Source organism: Adiantum capillus-veneris, chromosome 15 (assembly GCF_014529385.1).
Source record: "Adiantum capillus-veneris isolate H3 chromosome 15, ASM1452938v2, whole genome shotgun sequence".
NCBI classification, from domain to species: domain Eukaryota; kingdom Viridiplantae; phylum Streptophyta; class Polypodiopsida; order Polypodiales; family Pteridaceae; genus Adiantum; species Adiantum capillus-veneris.
The window spans coordinates 98,905,884-98,926,469 of NC_140945.1; the positions used below are offsets into that span (position 1 = coordinate 98,905,884).

Below are 20,586 nucleotides of genomic sequence, written 5' to 3' on the forward strand. Positions count from 1 at the left end.
AGTCACGTTAAGGGTCATATGAAAAAGGCATGTCCTAATACAACACCACTTGGAGAACCCAAAGCACCAACAGCTACCACAAGCACTTTAGTGAACCACAATGATTCTCCACATGTCTTTGACACACACATTGATGATCCTCTCTCTAAATGTTATGGTCAGCGTCTTGTCATCTTGTTTGATTCAGGCAGTATGCATGATGTGGTTAGCGACTCTCTTGTAGGAAGAGCCCACTTGGAGGTTAGCCCGACAACTCTTGTTGTAAGGTGCAACGGCTATGAATGTTGAACTTTGCTCAAGATGAGTGCTCCGAAATGTGCTCAAGGTTCCTTTTACTTACGGAAGGGAGAGCCTTCCGTTTCTTTAGTGAGAGAGTGCAAATGATCACAAACAAAGTGGTAAACACTGTGAATGAAGGTACTGAGACTGAGAGAGAGAGAGAGACACCAGAATGTTGTCAAACCCTCCTCTGAAGGCCTTACTCTCTATGGCGAGAGCGGTCTACTATTGATTGCAGAAATCTCTACAATGCAATGGACTTGCCGACGATGTCGATGACGACGAGACAGGCTGAAAACTGAAAACGCTATGGGCTGAAATCTGCAAATCTGCTATCTGCTGAATTCTGACTCTATGTCGGTGACGACGGTCATGACGACGATGCGACGAGGACGTGCTGAAAATGCAGTTGTTGAATTCTGCGTTTTCCGGGCTGAATCTGCAAACTTCGGTGAATCTGATTGTATGGCGAGGATCTGTTGTTGCGGGAAGGTGAGATCTGCAAGGTTTGGGGTTTCTACTGCAGAGTCTGACTGCTGAAAGCTGAATACGCTGATGCCTATCTGGGGTCTGTCACGGCGAATCTGCAAACACTATGTTGTTCTGCTAATCCAAAAACGCTAGGCCTGAATCTGTGTTTGATGCAAAAACGCTATGCTTTTGTTGGGGAAATCTGCTAATGCCAGGCTTGATCTGCTGTCCTTGATGAAAAACGCTAGGCTTGATCTTGGACTTTTGGCTGAAAACGCTAGGTTTGCTACTGGGGAGGTCTTGCTGAGAAGGTGCCTGTTGAACACGGGGAGGTCTTGTTGAGAAGGTCCCTGTTGAACACTGGGTTCTTGCTGTCTCTTCTGCCAGAAAGTGCTAGCGCTAGGTTTTCTTATATACTTGCCGAGTCAAATTGCCCTACCCAATTTCCCATCAAAGTCACTTAAAAATAATAAGTGAAAAATGACTAAAATAGGGAAAATAGGTTTGTGCACTGTAAAAATGCTCCTGATGGATTCTGATGGTAATCTGATGATCATGCTGTGTGCAACCAGAGGATATTCTAAGGGCTTGGACATGCACGGTCTGTGAATAGACTCACAAAAGTGCCAGAACACATCCTAAGCTAACTGAACTGAACCCATGTCATGAAGTAGCTTGTCCACGTACACATAGGGTTGGATATGCACGTGACACCCTGTCGAGGTGTCTGGCTTTGCTCTCGGTTTGAACTCTCTCATTACACAAGGGTGCCTTGATGTGTTAGTCACTGTTCAATAAGCTTCCTTCTGTAGAAGATTTGTTGTGTCTCCTCTCTCAGTATGTGATATGATTTTGGGCATTCGATGGTTTCGCGAACATAACCCTCCCATTGATTGGGCAGACAATACGTTCACTCTAAATACCAAAAATGACTCTCTCATGATCATTCGTGGTGAAGAGCGTCTTCATTATTTACCTCTCATTTCTCATGTGCAAGCGAAGCATGAATTATGAAGAGGAGCACAAGCGACATTCATTTATGCCTCTCCAGTCACTCAGAACCTCAATGCTCCAGAAAGGTATTCAGATTTGTTTACCAAGTAGGAGCACCTCTTTTTGCAAGATGAGCTTCCATCCAGTCTCCCTCCCGAGCGACTGGAGGACCATCGCATAGAACTCACGGAGGGGGCACAGCGAGTCAGTAAGGCTCCCTATCGTTTGAACAAGACTCAAGAAGAAGAGTTAGAGCGGCAAATCAGGAGTTGGTGGCCGGAGGATTCATACGCCCTAGTGTAAGTTTTTTTGCTGCTCCTATTTTATTTGTCCGCAGGAAAGATGGTTCGTCTCGTTTGTGTGTTGATTATAGAGCTTTGAACTTGATGACCGTCAAGAACAAGTTTCCGATGCCTCACATTGAGTATATCCTCGATAGGCTCAATGGGGCAAAGGTTTTCAACAAAGTCGATCTCAAAAGTGGATACCATTAGGTAAGGGTATTTCAAGGCGATATCTACAAGACCGCCTTTTGCACAGCAAGGGCAATGGGAGTATCCTTTTGGATTGACAGGTGCCGTGGGTACATTCAACCGTCCCATGGTAGGTCGTTTTGGTGATATGATCGGCGTGTGTGTTTATCTTTCTTGACGACATTCTCATATTCTCTGCATCCTGGGAACAAACATGAAAGGATGTAGAAAAGGTTTTAGCCCGTTTGGATAAGTGTCAGCTGTACATTGTATAGCTATAAGAAGTTTGGATTTTTTGTAACTGAAGTTACTTATCTGGGTTATATCATTCTGCAAAAGGTGTCAAGCTTTGATCTCGCAAAGGTAGAACAGGTTCGTAATTGGGATTTGCCCAAAACTGCATATGATGTGCGTTCTTTTCTTGGTTTATGTCAAGCATATAGTTCGCACATAGAGAATTTTGCACGCATTGCCGTACCCATGACTGATGTTTTGAAAGGGGTGAAAATTCGTCGACAGTGCGTTGTTTTGCTCGAGGCAGTCGTTGAGGCTTTCACAGCTCTCAAGGTTGCGGTGACAGAAGCGCCGTGTCTCATCCATGCCTCTTGGGACGACCCCTTTGAGGTAGGGACGGATGCGAGCAATGTTGCCATAGGTGCTATGCTTCAGCAGCATGGCCGTCAAGTTGCATTTCTCAGTCGAAAGTTAAATAGTGCCGAAAAGAACTATTCAATGTATGACAAAGAACTTCTGTTTGTTATTCACTCTCTCAAGCATTGGAAGCATTTTTTGTATGGTAGAGAGTTCACAGTCCGCACAGATCATCAAGCCCTTAAGTGGCTCCAGTCTATGCCTAGTGCACATTGGAGTGATCGCCAAGCACGGTGGTAACAATTTTTTGAGCAATCTGGTGGTTTGATTGAGTATGTGCTTGGAAAAGCTAACCCTGTTGCAAATGCATTAAGTCCTAAAGGACAAATTTTGGCTCTTGAGTCAAGATTCACAGTTTCTATTCAGGGTGTCTCTTTCGACAACATGAAAATTAGTATGCAGATTTCGAGTTTGGTAAGCAATGGTTGTAGGCTCTTGCTGCCCAAGGGTCCAACAACTATCTCATTCGTGAAGGTTTGTTGTATTTTCGTCACCGTCTATGTGTGTTGCCCTCTCAAAGGACAACCATATTGCACCATGCTCATGACTCTCTTACGGGTGGGCACAGGGGAATGAACACTACTTTGGAAAAAAATGGAAAGATTCTGTTATTGGCCTAAAATGCGAAAAAATGTGTTTCGTTATGTTATACAGTGCACCATTTGTCAGAAGGTAAAGGCCCCTAGGAGTAGGCAGCGGGGTCTCTTGATGCCATTGCCTGTTCTCGAAGGACCTTTTCAAGATATCTCTATTGATTTTGTGAGTAATTTTCCACCTAGTTTGCATGCAAGGAACACAGAGTGCTTGACAATCGTTGATCGTTTCAACAAATTTTGCATGTTAATTCCTTGTAAGGCCATAGTCACTACACAAGATGTAGCACAGCTGTTCATTAAGCATTGGTACCCTTGTGTGGTTTGCCAAAGTCAATCGTTTCGGATAGGGATGTTAAGTTCACGTCAAATTTTTGGTGAGCTCTCTTTGAAAATTTTGGCGTAAAGTTAAAATTTTCATCTGCTTTTCATCCACAATCAAATGGTCCAATAGAAATTTACAATCAGTTGGCTTTTGATGTTTTAAAGTCTTATGTGCATGATCAACAGTTTCATTGGGAGCTCTATCTCCCATTAGTCCAAGCAATTTTGAATGACTCTTATTCCTCTGCCATTGGTAGAACTCCGTATGAGGCAACATTTGGCCGTTCGTTCCAGTCTCTTTTGACTCGTTCGGTCAGTCAATTGCCAGATGCCAATGATGAAAGTCAGTCATTGGATGAGATTACTGAGAGTATGAATTTTCGGCTAAACAAGGCTCAAGAGTCTTATTCATGGAAGGCTACTTTCAAGGAAGGGGATTGGGTCTATTTAAGAATCATGAAGCAACGTCTTAAGCAAGTCGGGAAGAAGTGTCCTAAGTTGTCTTTTAGAATGTATGGTCCATTTCCTGTCATTAAAAAGATCAATGCGGTTTCTATGAAATTGTAGTGCCTAACTCATGGTCAATGCAACGTTTTCCATGTTTCTTGGTTGAAAGTGTTTCAGGGTACGCCTCCAAAGGACATTTCTAAAGAAGAAGAACCAGAAATCATAGATGAAGCCGAAGTTATGGAGCCGGAGCAAGTCTTGTTTCATCGGTTTTGCCATGGCTCAAAGAAACAAGTGCGACAATATTTTTTGAAGTTCAAAGATCGAGGAACCCATGAAGCCGTCTGGGTTGATGAAGACTTTTTCAAAGATTACTGAGAGTTGGTGGTAGACTACAAGGAAGCCATGCAGCTCGATACCCGTACCTCACTTTAAAAAGGAGGGGATGTCACGTGCACATCTAACCCTATGTGCATGTGGGCAAGCTACACCAGTTCTAGGGTTCATGTTAGCCTAGGAAGTGTTCTGGCACCCTTGTGAGCTTGTGTGCAGGCCGTGCATGTCTAGGTACTTAAAGAGTAGTTGCATACCCTCTGATTGCACAACCTAGTAGGACCTAGCATGAGCATTTTCCACATCATAAACCCAATTGAGCAGTGCAAACTTGCCTGGCATTTTTATTAATTTATCAAATCTTTTATCAGAATCGTGGGGCTATTGGGAGCCTTGCTCGACCCAATGGTTGGGACCTAATATAAGCAAAAGGGGGGCGCCACCTACAAGCAGGAGAAGCAGCAACAGAAGTGCACCTAGCAAGTTGTGCCAAGAAGCAGCCCATCCTCAGCAGAACCGGCAGCAAACACCAGCGTATTCAGCCACCAGGACTTGGCGTTTTTGGTTGTCCCAGATCAGCCTAGCGTTTTTGATCCTCAGCAGCCCGAACCAGAAAAGCAGGCCGGCGTTTTGGGTTTTCAGCCTAACCTGCAGCCAGATCAGCCTAGCGTTTTTGCTAGTTGTCGACGCCATCTTCATCCCCATCAACGCCGCCAACATAAGTCTCAGATTTCAGCAGTAGATTAGTTTGCAGATTTCAGCCAGCAGCATTGTTTGCAGTTTTCAGCCATAGCATTGTTGTCATCCGTCGTCGCCATCATCGTCGACACAGTCTCATAGCATCATAGCATCCAGAAGCATTGTGCAATCTAAAGCATATACCTCTCTCGCCATAGAGAGGGGGGCTTTGGGAACCCATCTGGTGTCGTATTCCTCTCTCTCTCTCTCTCTCTCTCTCTCTCTCTCATTCTCAACACTTTCCTCACAGTAGCATTCACTTTGTTTGTGGTCATTGCACTAGCAGTCTCTCGGGCTCTCCCTTTCGTAAGTAAAAGGAACCCTTGAGCAAAGTTTGGAGCACTCATCTTGAGCACTATCAACATTCACTTCCGAGGGGCAGGCTTGCCCCACTGCTCCCCCTGGCGGCTGACCTCCTGCAGCTCAGCAGCACGGGTTCTGACAGGGAACCGTTTTGACCCCCTTTAGCAGGGCCCGCTTGAGGAGGCCCCATCCACTTCAGTTCCTCCGCCTCCTCCTTCTCCTCCCTTAGACGCTACCGCTCCGCCTCCCCCGCCGCCTCCACCACCTCCACCCCCGTCTCTTGTCCCTCCTCTCTCCCCGGTGGGGCCCATAGCCTCATCTCCCGACTCCTCCTTCACTCCTCCTCAGACGCAGGGGACTGGACACGCGTCTGCTGTTAGGCGATCTCTTTGTAGTGCTTTCGTTACGAGCCGTGTGGCTCGGGAGGGACAGCCCCATCTTAGGCCGCCTTTTCTGTTGCAGACTTCTCCTTTTGCAAGAGTCCCTAGAGGTTTGACTAGCTTTGACATTTGTAGACGTTGGGACTTCTTTGACTACAGCTTCAAACGGTTCCTGCGTGACACTTCTCCTGACCTGGAGGAGGCTTGCTTTCGAGTCCACGTCCTCTTTCTTGAAGCTCGAGGCACTGAGGCTTTGGACACAGTGGTGGGTTTCTCCTTCCCGCTGTGCGGTAGGGATCCTTCAGAGTGGACCCTGCACACAGTTCTTGACTGGCTCCAGATTCAGGTTACTTGAGTTCCCACACCACACAGAGGACTTAGGGGTAAGATATCTGGTACAGACACTTTGGCCTCTTGCCAAGTTCAGCGTGACGCCACCGGATGCAGTGGGTTGCAGGCATATTGTGGTGCATCTGTTTGCTGACACAGAGCCCTCCTTGCTATGTATTTGTACATGAGGATTCTTGGATAGAGGATGTAGCCCTATGGGCTGCACGCTCGGCTTGGGCCTGGGTGGGACAGTCACTCCATACGTGCTTGTCTAGAGGTCGCTTGGATGCGGATTACTCCCCATCCAAACCGGCCTCAAAGATAGCGAGGTCGGCTGCTGTTGCAGCATCTGTTTTCTGTCATTGACTCCATGAGGATCATCTCATGGAATGTGTAGGGATTAGGAGGGCCCCGGTTTCAGCGTCAGAGGGGTCGGCTGCATCACGAGCTTCAGCGATGCCTTGTGGGTGGTGAGATTGATATTCTTATGCTACAGGAGCATCATCTATGTGAGAGCCGCATTAGACGGTGTCGTCAGATTTTGCGTGGTCGCTATGAGACTTTTTGGTCAGCTGCATTTGGACCTGGAGGCATCCAGGGAGGGGTATGTATGACTATTATTGATTCTTTGCAGCAGGCCATTGTGAGCAGAGGTAATATTGTACCAGGCAGAGCTCAATGGATTACCATGCGGGTTCAGGGTTGCCTCATGGGTTTCGTGAACATTTATGTGCCCAATGTGGCAAAGTGCACGGACAGAGTTCTGATCTCAAGTTGTGGAGTCTTTGTCGCATGTAGAGCAATGGTGTGTTGGGGGGGACTTCAACATGTTGGAGGATCCCTCTGATCGGATTGGAGGTGGCCATGTCACGGTGCACGGGGCTGAGTTGGCAGCTTGGGAGCGGTTTTGTATGACTATGAGGGTTTTTGATGTTTGGCAGCACTCAGGTTCTGTGAGACCCCCTGACAGCTTGGTTTTCTCTCTGATCGCAGAGTTAGAGGAGTGAATCTATCTAGGATAGATCGCTTCTACGCTAGTGATCGCATTTGTGACTTGGGTGGGTCAGTTTGCATCTTGGCTGGGACATCCTTTTCGGACCATGCACCAGTGATCCTCACAGTCATAGATAGATAGAGGGGCGGCACGATGCTACACATCCCTGAGAGGATCTTGCTGAACTCTGAGCTCAGAGAGCGAGTGGTGGCTCTTTGGACAGAGGGCTTGGACACGTTGGAGTCTCCTGCTGGCAGAGTGGCCTCTGGACTTGCTCAGCTTAGTTGGTTCTTTCTTCAGGAGTCTACGGCCCGCCTGGCTGTTGCGAGAGAGAAGGAGCAGCATTCTCGACGGGGCGTTGCTTCCCTATAGTAAGCACCCAGACAGTCCCTGGTTGGAGGAGTAGTTGCAGCAGGCTTGCCAGTAGCTTGCCAAACAAAGGAGAGGCGTCATGAGTTTGCTTTCCATTGACAGGCATCTCAATTGACCTAGGTGGGTGATAGAGTGACGTGGGCGTTCTTTGAGACAATGGGACCCCAACATGCGCACGCCAATGTCAACCACTTGAGGAGGCCTAACGGGTCAGTTGCCTTAGAGCCAAAGGACATGCGTACAGTCGCTACTGACTTTTACCGTGACTTGTTGTCAGTAGAGCCTCAGTTAGAGCTTAATGGTGCATGCAAAGAGCAGGTTTGGGCACAGATGCCTTGTCTTGTGACTGAGGAGATGCACCAGAGGCTTGAGCTGCCTCTTTAGCTAGAGAAGCTCCACGTGGTCGTCAGAGCACTTCCCCGTGGTAGCTGTCCAGGTGAGGATGATTTGACTCCCAGTTTTTTCTTAGAGTACTGAGACTTGCTTGGCTCATACCTCTGCAACGCTTTTCAGTACATCTTACACACATGAGAGATTCTTGACAGCATGAGTGAGGGCTTGATTTACCTCTTTCCCAAGGAGGGTGGCTCCTTGGATGAGATTCGACAGTGGCGGCCGATCACCATCCTTAACTCAGCCTACAAAATTCTTGCCAAGGCTCTGATTCAACCACTTCTAGAGAGCATTATACATGGGACCCAGACAGGTTTTGTCAAGGAGTGCAGTATCCTTGACAATATCTTTACTTTTTGGGAGGCATCTGCTCTCAGGCGCCTCTGTGGTGAGGATCTGGTGATACTTCTTCTCGATTTTGAGAAGGCCTACGATAGAGCTAACTGGGACTTTTTGGAGGGCACTCTTTGCAGGATGGGCTTCTTAGATGCTTGGATTAGAGGCGTGTCAGCTCTTTACAGACGTGCACATAGTCAGGTGCTTCTGGCAGGGTAGAGGAGATCGTTTCATGCTCACAGGTTCGGTCAGACAGGGCTGCCCTCTTGCCCCCTTCCTCTTTCTGTTCTATGTTGATGCGATGAGCAGATTTTTGGTTTCACAGCAGGTTGGTTTACGTGGCTTAGCGCTCCCTATTCGCGGCGATGAGCTACTGGATGTTGAGTTTGCGGACAACTCAGCTTTGTACTTGGAGGGCCAGGAGGCCGACCTACACAGGTGTGAGCAAGCTCTTCAGACCTTTTGTTGTGCATCAGGCGCACTGATCAACTGGAGGAAGACAGTGGCTTTCTCGGTTAGCAGTGCTCCTACACCTGATTGGCTGTCGGGTGAGGGTTTCAGATGGATCCCCCCAAGGACTGTAGTTCGATACTTGGGCTGTCAGGTTGGCTCGGACTTGTCTCTTGAGCAACAAATTGCTCCTCTCCTCGTGTCCATCAAAAGAAAGCTGTTACATTGAAGCTCGGCATGACTTTCTTTGGCAGGGAGAGTTGTAGTGGCCAACCAGGTGTTGTTGGTTACTATGTGGTACATTACATCTTCTTGGATCTTTTCAAGCTCCTGCATCAACCAGGTAGAGAGGTTGATCAGGAATTTCCTTTGGTCAGGGCGCGATACTCAGATAGCCGGGGCCAAAGTGGCTTGGCATGTCATCACTCTTCCTTGTTCTCAGGGGGGGTTGGGGATCATAGACCCAGCACAGTAGAGCAGAGCCCTTCTTGGGAAGTTTGTTGTCAGAGGACTGCTTCCAGGGGAGGAGCCCTGGAAGGAGTTTTTGCTTCAGCGGCTTAGAGCTAGAGTGCCTCAGGTTGGAGGCCCTTGGAGACCTTCCACCAGATGGATTTTCACAAAGATGCGCAGAGTTGGCCTGAGCAAGAGACTAGAGGACCGTTTTGTTGTGAGCCTGCTTCGCTCTTGGGAGCAGCTACGGAGAGGCTTGGAACAACACCAACCTACTTGCACGTAGGAGCTCCTGAGATAGCCCCTTGTTTGGAACCCCATGGTCAGCACTCAGAGAGGCCACTTGGTTGGTAGTAGGCCTCATGTTTCTTGGGGTCCCATGGCAGAGGGTTCAACACGAACTTTAGGTGACTGGCTACAGTTCTCAGGTTTGTCAGAGGAGCTTCAGAGCATCCAGCTACAGGGCATGAGAGGGGTGCATAGCATGTGTCAGGACATCACAGAGGCAGTACCAACTGAGTGGCTTACACCTTTCGAGTCAGCAACGCCCAGATGGATGGGGGCCTTCACGCGACTGGAGTTCCTCATCACAGTTCGGGCTTGCTCAGAGACTGTACCCTCGATGTTTTTCGAGCTACAGGGCGAGGGTCGATTACACAGAGTGTTAGTAGAGGCTCCACAAGTTGTTGAGTTGTTTTCAGAGGATCCGAGCTGTGGGCATCTGTGGGAGGACTTGTGTCATAGATCTTGATCGAGCAGCTCTTGAGACAGGCCACTGGAGGCTGTGGGCTTGGGAGAGCTGTCCACTGGCACGAGTGCATTGGGGTCCTGGAGAGTGTTTTTGGAGGGACCCTTTCTCCTCAGCCGACCATCCAGGTGTCCCTTTCTTTCAGTACACAGTTCGACTGGGACGTCACATACTGGCAACACGAAGAGAGGCTTGTCCTTTTGCTGCAGCACCTCATTGGCAGGAGGAAGGTCTCACAGCTGAGTTCTTGATAGCTTTTTGGGCGGGGAGCTAGCGTGTACATAGTGGCTTCTCGACAGCTTGTGCAGCTTGTGACCATCCTTTGGAGAGTCAGCGTCACTGTCTTTGGGACTGCCCTATGACACAACAGGTTTGGCTGCGGGTCCTTCGGCTGATGCCAACTCTTTCCACAACACGACAGTACACTTGGGGGGCAACTGCTTGGTCCACTCTCACAGGCCCTGCATTACAGTTTGAGCTATCCTCCACCAATAGGATGATAGTGATACAGGGGGGTCGACCTACACTCCATTCTGCTACAGAGCTTACTCCACAGAAGTGGTGCAGTGAGAGAGAGGAGTGTTGGGAGCTCGTCTATGGCCTGACACTCTGGTTCATCTGGCGGGCTCGTTGATTTCGCATCTTTGAGGCTCGCCTTGTGCCACCAGCGAGTGTTCGAGATTGTTGGCTAGAGCTGATCCATACTCTAAGGGGATAGTTCAAGATACTCCAGGGCAGCTCCGACCGCATGCAGGAGCGTAGAGAGGCGTTCCTTCGGCTCTGGCGCCCTGGGCCTTTCTTCACCATGGTCCAGGGTGTGCTCAGATGGCACTACCGTCCGCCTGTGCGGCTTTTCATCTCCTGTTTTAGCCTCATTGTACATATGCTGCTTTTTCACTGGGAGAGTCTCCCCTTATGATTGTTGTAGCCCTCTCCAGTAGAGGTGGTTGTAGCCCTATGGGCAGTTTCATTAACTAATAGAACGATCTCTTTCTTGGGGAAAAAAAAAATTGCAAAAGAATCCAGTAAAGCCTAAAAAGGACTTTACTTCGCGCACATTCTTCAGAATGGGTCAATTTCGCATTTGATTCAACTTTTGAGGGTCGACGCGAATTCCATCGTGAGTAGTAATATGACCCAAATACAGAAGTTCTTTCTTAAAGAATTCACACTTAGGACGCCTTAGCATAAAGCTTCTATATTCTCAGTACCTTGAGAACAACGCGTATATGTGCCAACAAATGCTCAGACTTCGGCTGTAAATCAAGATGTCATTGAGAAATACACAACGAAGTTTCCTAGAAACGGTCTGAGCAGATCATTCATCATCTGCTGAAACATAGTAGTTGGAGCGTTGGTTAAACCAAAAGGCAAGAACAAAAATTCATAGTGACCATAATGCGTATGGAAACCTGCCTTGGGAACATCTTCCAGTTTGATCCGTATCTGACAATAGCAGGATCGTAGGTCTATCTTTGTAAAATACAACGCCCCATGGAGCCGATCTATCAGATCGTCCATACCTGGGAATGGATACTTATTCTTGACAGTGAGCTTATTCAAGCCCTTGTAATCCATGCAAAAGCGTATAGTGTTATCCTTCTTTCGAGAAAGTAACACAGGCGTTGGAAAGGGAAACACACGTGGCTGATCGGAGGGTCTTGATGCATTACCAAAACTGTTGCTAGAAAGCTGGGAGGATGCATTGATCCTGCCACACCTCTGACTGACATGGACGATGAGGTGGATGCCGGATTTGCAAAAGAAGCCTCCTCCAAGGGGAGACTGTGTACTTAGAAAAGAATAGAAGTGCTCCATCATCGCTCAACGAAGGTCAACGCCACTCTCCAGGATCCCAATCCAACTGAACAAGGGGCTTGCCCTACCAAATCCATATTCTCTAAAGTGAAGCCTTCTCAGTAGTGAAAACAGCATCGATGGAAAGAGCCTACCACTCTTAACAGGCTGTCAGTGGGGAGTTGAAGTCAACTGTTGATTAGGTGAAACCTCACTGTAAAAATCGAGACTGATGTGATGTCCATGATGACTTAGCGATTCTAAAGACTAGAGACCCCTGTTGAGCAACAATCGGGGCTCCTGAGAGGGGATCGAGATACACCCACCATCCATCATATAAACCACCTTGACGTTTACATAGCCTACACGTTATGAGCCCACTTTTGTACTTCCTCTGGGTGATAGGCCACCGAGCATCTCCAGAGGTCTCTTATGTATACAACCCCTTTTGAGAGAGAGAGAGAGAGAGAGAGAGAGAGAGAGAGAGAGAGAGAGAGAGAGAGAGAGAGAGAGAGAGAGAGAGAGAGAGAGAGAGACTACATATGCATCCTGATGTTATTCTTGATATGTCTGCAGATTATTTTGAGGCATTGTTCACTACTGATGTATGCACTACTGAGGTTTTACTTGCTCGTGAGCAGATCTGGCATCACACCCGACAACGTTGTACAGACACTATGGTAGAGATCTTGTTGGCAGCCTTCACACTTGCAGAGCTTCATGCTGCTATCGAGAGTCTAGACCTATCATCCTGTCCAGGAGATGATGGCCTCACTAGAGCTTTCTTTTTGACTTATTGGGATGTATTGCATATACCACTGCTTCGCGGTTGCCAGGACATCTTTGCATCAGGATATATGCATCCGGATCTTTGTTCAGGTCTCATATCTCTTATTCCGAAAGGGGGTGACACCACTCAGCTCCGCCAGTGGAGACCTATTACCCTACTTCCTTCGGTCTATAAGATATTAGCGTTACTGATCAGCCACCGCTTGCGATCGTTCTTACCAGATATTATTCATAGTTCTCAGACAGGCTTTGTCATGGATCGATGCATACTGGATAATATCTTCACTTTTTATGAGGCAGTAGAGTGGGCCAGATCATCTTCTGAACCTCTCGCTTTTTTCATCCTTGACTTCGAGAAAGCATACGATCGTGTTGAGTGGGACTTTCTCGAAGGATCATTAGCCAGGATGGGTTTCCCTTCGAGATGGATCTGAGGCATTTCCGCTCTCTTCAGGACTGCCAGCAATGCTATTACTATTGGTGGTCGTGTCAGTCGCAGTTTTGAGCTTTCTTGATCTGTCCGTCAGGGATGTCCTCTAGCAGCATCTCTGTATCTGTTTGTAGGAGAGACTATGTCCGACTTTCTCCGTGCTCAGAGTCATGCATTTCGTGGCTTGACCATGCCAGTACCTTCAGCTCCGGACCTTATCGATCAGGAGTTTGCTGATGACACTATGCTGATGTTGCGCTATTTACTCCCAGCTCTTGATGCCATGCGGGAGGCCCTGGAGGTTTTTTGCATTGCCAGTGGTGCACGCATTAACTGGCATAAATCCTATGGGTTATTGGTTGGCAGTGATGACATACCTACTTGGGGGGTAGCTGATGGTTTCACATGGCTGCAACCGGGTCAGACATGCAGATATCTCGGCTTTCAGGTTGGATTTGACGTTTCCTCACAGCAGCAGTTTGCACCCGTACTACAGTCTATTCGCAGGAAGCTATGTCATTGGTCTTCACGTCATCTGTCGTTGGCTGGCCGTGCATTGGTCGCCAACCAGGTCATTCTGGCTACAGTATGGTATACGGCCTCTTGTTGGATGCTACATTCTGGTGTGATAGCTCAGCTTCGCCGACTAGTGCGGAACTTTTTATGGAGTGGCACAGATGGGTCTACTGATACTCGTGCTCGAGTTCGCTGGTCCACGATTATTCGGCCTAGGTCAGAGGGAGGCCTTGGCATTATTGATCCAGAATCGCAGAGCCGCGCCCTTCTTACCAAGCTTATTGTTCGGGGTCTTTTTCCCGGCCAAGAACCTTGGAAGATGCTTCTTCAGGCCGCTCTTTGCACAGCGACTCCACGCCTTTGCACTAGAGATGGTCATACTTGGCATACAGGGTATCGTTTTCTCTTTACGGATGTCCCCTTGTTCACCAACACTCTCTCACCCTTCATCCGATCGCTCCTTCAGATTTGGGTTTCCATGCGACGGGCTATCATACGGTCACCTCCCTCATGTCGTGAGGAGATTGAGCGCCAGTCTCTCATTTGGAATGATGCAGTTCTTGATTCTTCGGTTAATCCATCGCGTCAGCTTGGAGAGAGGACTCATATTGATTGGGCTGCTTGGGACACTGGCCCTGCTGCCTCTATGCGGTTGTTTCATGAGACACGTATGCTGGATGGAGATTTTGTGGCCGAACATTATGACATTGGTCGAGGGGTGCCAGACAGACTGCTTGAGATTGACTCTGCCGTTCCTTCACAGTGGGATGCAGTCATGCGAGGCACGGTTCAGATGCCTCCACATAGTGGCTGGGAAGGTCTCTTTGCTCAGAGCACTCTCTTATTAGTTCGTTTAGACACTATGCTGTTCACAGTTGATACTGACTACTCTCAGGGGATTCATGCTAGATTGACATATGATACTACCTTTCCGCACCTAGTCTACCCCGGCGCTCGCTGGGAGGCCATCCGAGTAGTTGGCTCCCGCGGGAAGCGTCGTTGTGTTGACCCCTAATTCGCTTCCGCTGATGCCGCACTCTGGAGGCTTTGGGTGTGGGAGGGTCGTGCCCTATCTCAGCTTTATTGGGACCTAGGAGAGTGGCATTGGCCTCACTCTAACCCCACCAGTGCACCTGTATCATTCTTTGAGTACACTGTCAAGATTGGAAGATTAGCATTGATGAGACAGCACCCAGAGCAGCCCACTCGTATGCGTTTCTGGTTACATTCAGGTCTCTCCCATGCCTATCTACAGCAGTTTTGGTCAGCCATCTGGGATTTACATGCGGCTCGTCGTGTTTCTTTTTTCATGTGGATGATTGCACATGTAGGACTTCCAGTTGGGACTTGGCTAGCTACTATGGGTCATGATCCGTTATGTACTTGCTGTCCTTTGCGACTACTTGAGTCACCTGCACATTGTCTTTGGTCATGCTCATCTTCTCATGTAGTGTGGCTAGCAGTTTGCTTTTTACTTAGCAGAGTCGGTGTTGAGCATGGATTTCTCACCTGGGGATCTGTCTCATGGTTGATGCCGATGCCCGGACCGCATCTTTTCTACGAGGGCTCAGACACAGATCCAGCTCTTATGCTTACCTCGACTGGTTATCGGCGAGGGACTTTGGCTATGTTACCACAGATTGCTTGGCAAGGGGATCCTCAGACACGTGATGAAGTTTTCTCAGTCATCACTAGCATTACACTATGGAATGTTTGGAGAGCCCATTGTCTTCACATTCTCAGTGCGGCTCCACAGCTCCTTCAGGATACCCTCACTGCCATTTGGTTGGACATCATTCACACCCTGATTTGGCAGTGGGATTCTTCCTCAGGTACTTCTCGAGCAGCCGAGGCTCGACGATTTGGCTTCCTTCGGCGTTGGGCCCGATCTCCACTCTTCTTCACACTTACAGGTGGCCAGATTACGTGGCATTATGCCCCCCCTCGGTGGTTTCTCCTCCACTCATCACACAGACCACGATGAGATTGTTCTAGTCGAGTTGTCACTATAGTGGCTCCCACCCTTACATTCAGCTTGTACACCCCACGTGATAGGCTATTTTGGCATCCGCTAGGGATTTTATTGTACTCAGTAATATACAGCCCTGATTTTTCCAAAGAGAGAGAGAGAGAGAGAGAGAGAGAGAGAGAGAGAGAGAGAGAGAGAGAGAGAGAGAGAGAGAGAGAGAGAGAGAGATGTGATGTGAAATGATATATTAACGTCTTCAAAAGGCCAAAATGAACTATGAGACCAATTCGTTACAAACTTGTGAATCTGGACTATGTCTGAGTACAAAAAAAAGAGATACTAAAATGAATCTAGAAGTGCTACTAGCTGGAACTGTGTGGGGTATGTGTGATCATTGATACAATGGGTGCCCAATACAAGAGAGATACAATGAGTGATGAATCCATTCTCATATGTACTCTGGATCTCGAGATAGTATGGCTCAAATCCTCTGTTGTAGTCTCTGTCAATGCTTTGAAGCTCCTCTCCTTATATGTGGGCGTCTCGATCTCCCTAGCTCCAATGCTCACTGTGGGTGTGAGTGAGCTGAGCTTTGCAGTGGTGGCTGCTCCTCTATCTGTCCAATATCTGGTGTGAAGAAATCAGTAATCTATTTTTGGGATTGTCTCTCTCCAAATCTCCTTAGTAAACTCTCTGAGTCTGTGTAACTCAAGTAGATACATGCCAACACATCTTTGGTCCTGATAGCTCATGACTCTCGAGAAGGGTCCGAAGCCTTCTCTGAATAGACAGTGGAAGCACCCCGTATCTCGTAATACAGTGTGCAGTGACATATATAGTGTGTCTCCGTCTCTGGCTCTGTATGGCATAGGCGGCATATCCTTCTAGTTGCTGGTATCCCTCTGAAGCTACTAGCCTCAATCTCAAGCTGGTGTGAAGATATCCGTATCTAACCAGTGGGATAGATGTGTATCGATATAGCTGGGTCAAATCACAAACCCATCCCCTGTGAGTTGGAGAAGATGCTCTCTATAGAAAGCCATCTTCGTGCCCAACTCTTGTGTCTACTCTATCCATGTCCTCCTGGTGTCCAAATGGGTCAGGTCGTGGTGAATGAGTCTAGTAATCTCTATCCGTGTAAGAGACAACGATGGTGCATCAAGGGAGTATTGGAAGGGAGGCAAGCTGTGCATGCTAAAGCCATGTATCTGGAACCATGACGACATCTGTGCATACCAGCATGATGTGTCTTCCTGTAAACCAAACTTCTGGAGGACTCAGCTGTGCATAAAGGAGACTGGTCTAGTAAACGCCTCTATCTCCATAGGGGAGGTCGCTAGCAAAGTGATTTGGTGTGGCACGGAGGCCTTGGCTCTGATCAGCCGAGAGACCATAGATACCAAGGGCCTCTCCATACCTCTCCACCCATCCCGACCCACAGAGTGTCCCCAAACTTGAACCCCATAGAGCATAGCTGAAGCTACCAAGGTATCAATGAGCCAGAGCTTTGTTCGGGGTTCTTGGAACTGAACCTGTGAACACAGCCTCTCCAATCCTCCCAAGGTTGCATACGCTCTGGTCAGTCTAGTCTCTGTTTCTCTCTTCGAAGAAAACTTTGACCCAGTGAAGACTACCCCAAGATAAGTGTGCATCTGTGTACTCCACAATCTCCTGACCATAAATGAATGAATGTAGGTGTTGATCTCTTGATCCATTACGGTGTGGTGTTAAAGACCATAACCTTGGTTTTACCCAGGTTTACACACAATCCACTATCCTCCGCAAAGCTATGTAATGCATCCAAGTGTCACTGCATACCCTCGGGTGAGTTAGAGATCAACACAATATCATCAGCATATAAGAACAATGGAATCCATGTCCTTGCCAATTGGGCACCTCTGTCACCCTCTTTGTCAATGTAATCAGAAACCTCATCTATATACATACCAAATAGAGTAGGAGACAATGGACAACCTTGTTTCACTGCAGTAGTGGAGTGAACTAAATCAAATATCCCCTCTGAAGTGCATACATGTCCCACCACTGATCTGTATAGAGCCATGATCCCCCAAATCAACTCAATCGGCACTCTCATCTCCTGCAGCCTGTGCATTCAATCTGGCTCTGGGCACCATGTCAAAGTCTTCGCGGAAATCCACAAAGCTACAATAAATCCGTCTCCCATTTGCCCTACCCTTCTCAATGATGGCTTCGAGTGTCAGAATATGGTCAAGAGTGGAGAAGACTCTCCTAAAACCGGCTTGTCCTGCTGCTTGTATGCCCTCACTCTCTGCCCATCTGCTCAACTACTGCTCAAGGATAGATGCATACAACTGTGTCCAATCATAATAGTATGGTAGTTTCCAGGCTTCGTTGGATCACCTGCCTTGAAGATAGACACAATAGTAGACAGTCTCCAAGTCTCAGGTACACCCTTACACATGACACGATTGAATAGAACTGCAAGAACCTCTGCCAACATATCTCTAGCATGTATAAAGTGCTTTGCTACTAGACCATCATGATCATATGCCCTCATGGTCCTCATCCTGTCAATGGCCGTTTTTACCATCTCAGTGGTAAAGAAGGTACTCGTAAATAAGCATGGCTCAGGAGGTTCTGGAAGGGTTGTCTGTCCAGGGACCGTATATAAGGATGTTGCATACTGACTCCACACATCAGGAGAAGTAATCATTGGGGGAGGGAGTGCTCATGAAAGAAACGCCATGCCTCTCCTGAGTCTCTACTCAAGAACAACTGGTATAAGTCTCGTTCCATTTGAGCTTGGAATGCTCGCTTCTTTCGTCGCACAAGGCGATTGAAGGCTATCCAAGACTGTTTGTGATTGATGACCCCTAGGAGAAGATCCCTCTGAAGCTGTGCTCTCGTCTCTCTACACTCCTAGTCATACCAATTGTTCTGAGGCATGGTCCCAGAACGGTGTATTTGGAGCAGGTTGAGTGTGTGGGTATGCCTCTCTGCTGCTGCCTCATGCAATGTCTCAGTCAGTAAATTGGTGATCTCCTCCACTGAGAGCCCTGGCCTCTGGCTACTGTACATAGACGACTATAGATCTCCTATGTATAGCGGGTATGTGTCCTCCCTCTTGACACCTGGGCTGTATTTTACTGAACGGAGACAGAAAGTGTCAAGAGAGCATGATCCACTGCTACACCCACTTGTCTTGGTCCTACTTTAAAATCGTGAATGCAAGGGATGAAGCTCGGATGTGCCATGACGTAGTCCACTGTGCTGGCCCCATGCTTGTGTGGAGCTCTAGGAAAACGTTGTAGGCCATTAAGTACCGCTAGACCATGTGTAGTTGCCATCTCCGTGAGATGTCTCCCATACTGTCTGCTCTCTATACCGTGAATGTCTATCAAGCCCCAAATCTCACACACGCATGCACACACACGCGCGCGCGCGCACACACACACACACACACACACACACACACACACACACACACACACACACACACACACACACACACAGAGAGAGAGAGAGAGAGAGAGAGAGAGAGAGAGAGAGAGAGAGATAGAGAGAGAGAGAGATTCATCATGGTTTTCCTTGTTTGAGGTTTCCCATCAATAGTAAAATACATCTTTAGTGGAGAAAAAGTGTGCGTGTGTTCATGAGTCCATATCTCATTAGAGGGGATTTCCAGCGTTTTGTAGATCGTGCTAAAGTACATTAGTATTGCCACTTTGTACATGCAGATAATCTTGTCACAAGAGAAGAGGATTTATGTGTTGAGTGAGTTAGTGAAGACTCTACAGCAACAATTGGCTCAGTGCCAAGAGAGCAGTGCTGAAAACACGACGGATACAACACTGGAGTCAAGAACACGTGCAAAATTTGAAATCCCCAAGCCAGAGGAAGTTGTATAGAGGTGCCAGAAACGCGTTCGTGAGGTGCTAAGGTGCAACTCTCATCTTAAATCTGTGGCAAATAGAAGGACAAAAGAAAAGTCATATAGAGGTCCGAGTACAAAATAAAGCTTATGTGTGGTTTTATGATTGCAATGTTTGGGATATGTATTATATGAGTGGCACAAAGGGATGAAAATGCTTCTGTTATTGCTGTTATTAAACACACACAGTTTCATACATGATCTGGCCGGGCTTTTATTTGTTCGAATGTGGATGGATTGTTTGGGTACATGTGCTTTTGGGGATACGTAGGCATATTACATGCACGCCACAGGAGGTTTTATAATATTTTCTCTACGGTTACCAATTTAGACTACAAGAGGGGCCTTTGAATCCATTCACTTTTAATTTTAATTCTTAGCCAAACAGGCTCTTTTGTGCCCACTCAAAATCGATTTTTCATGAACTGTGCTGTGCATCTGAAGTTTTGGCTTGCTCTCTGGAAATTTGCTGCAATTTCCTTTTTGGTATTGCCACTTGGACAGTTGTGGAGTAGATAGTGGTGCTGGAACCTAGGCTGGATTTAAACGAGGTGGGAAAAAGAGAGCAAAATGGAACCTTTAAATAAACCTGTATCCTCAATTTTAACTAGCTTGGGCAGAAATGAGTATTCATGGAGGGTTTTCTGATAATAAAAAATGTTTACTTGCTTCCTATGTAGAGCAATACACTTTGCCCATGATGTCACAATATGTAGGAAGGGGATGTTCTTATGTATTTGCTTGAGGCTAAGATGGGCAGCCCAACTTAAAGTTCTCTACAAATAATGGTAGAATGGTGTCACTGCACAAATTGCCTTGCAAGAGTCAAACAAGCGGCTCTTCCTGTAGGTCGAGTTTGGCCTCCAGCGGACTTCAATATAATTTTTGTTCTTTCTTGCTTTCAATACTTAGCTTGTTAAAAGTAAGGATTTTCTTGCTTTCAATACTTTTGCTTGTTGAAAGTAAGGATGCAATAGATTGCTTACACAAGTAAATTGCTGTTAATTCTCGCATAATAAATGTTCAACCCACCTCATCTTGAAAGTACAACTCCCTCGTCATCTCCGCTTGCATAAAACAATCCGCAGTTGGAGTCCCACTTGAGATACTCCCC

General features: G+C 47.4%; 1 protein-coding gene across 2 annotated transcripts in view; it reads left to right on the forward strand.

Annotated features, from left to right (window-relative positions):
• LOC147441144 (uncharacterized) overlaps window positions 1–19,720 on the forward strand; it is a 59,920-nt gene extending 40,200 nt beyond the window's left edge. For both annotated transcript variants that reach the window (XM_086482849.1, XM_086482850.1), the window contains one exon: window positions 19,279–19,720. In XM_086482849.1, coding sequence (XP_086338975.1) covers window positions 19,279–19,449 — 171 coding nt within the window. In that variant the 3' untranslated portion in view covers window positions 19,450–19,720. The remainder of the gene's footprint in view (window positions 1–19,278) is intronic.
• The last annotated feature ends 866 nt before the right edge of the window (window positions 19,721–20,586 follow it).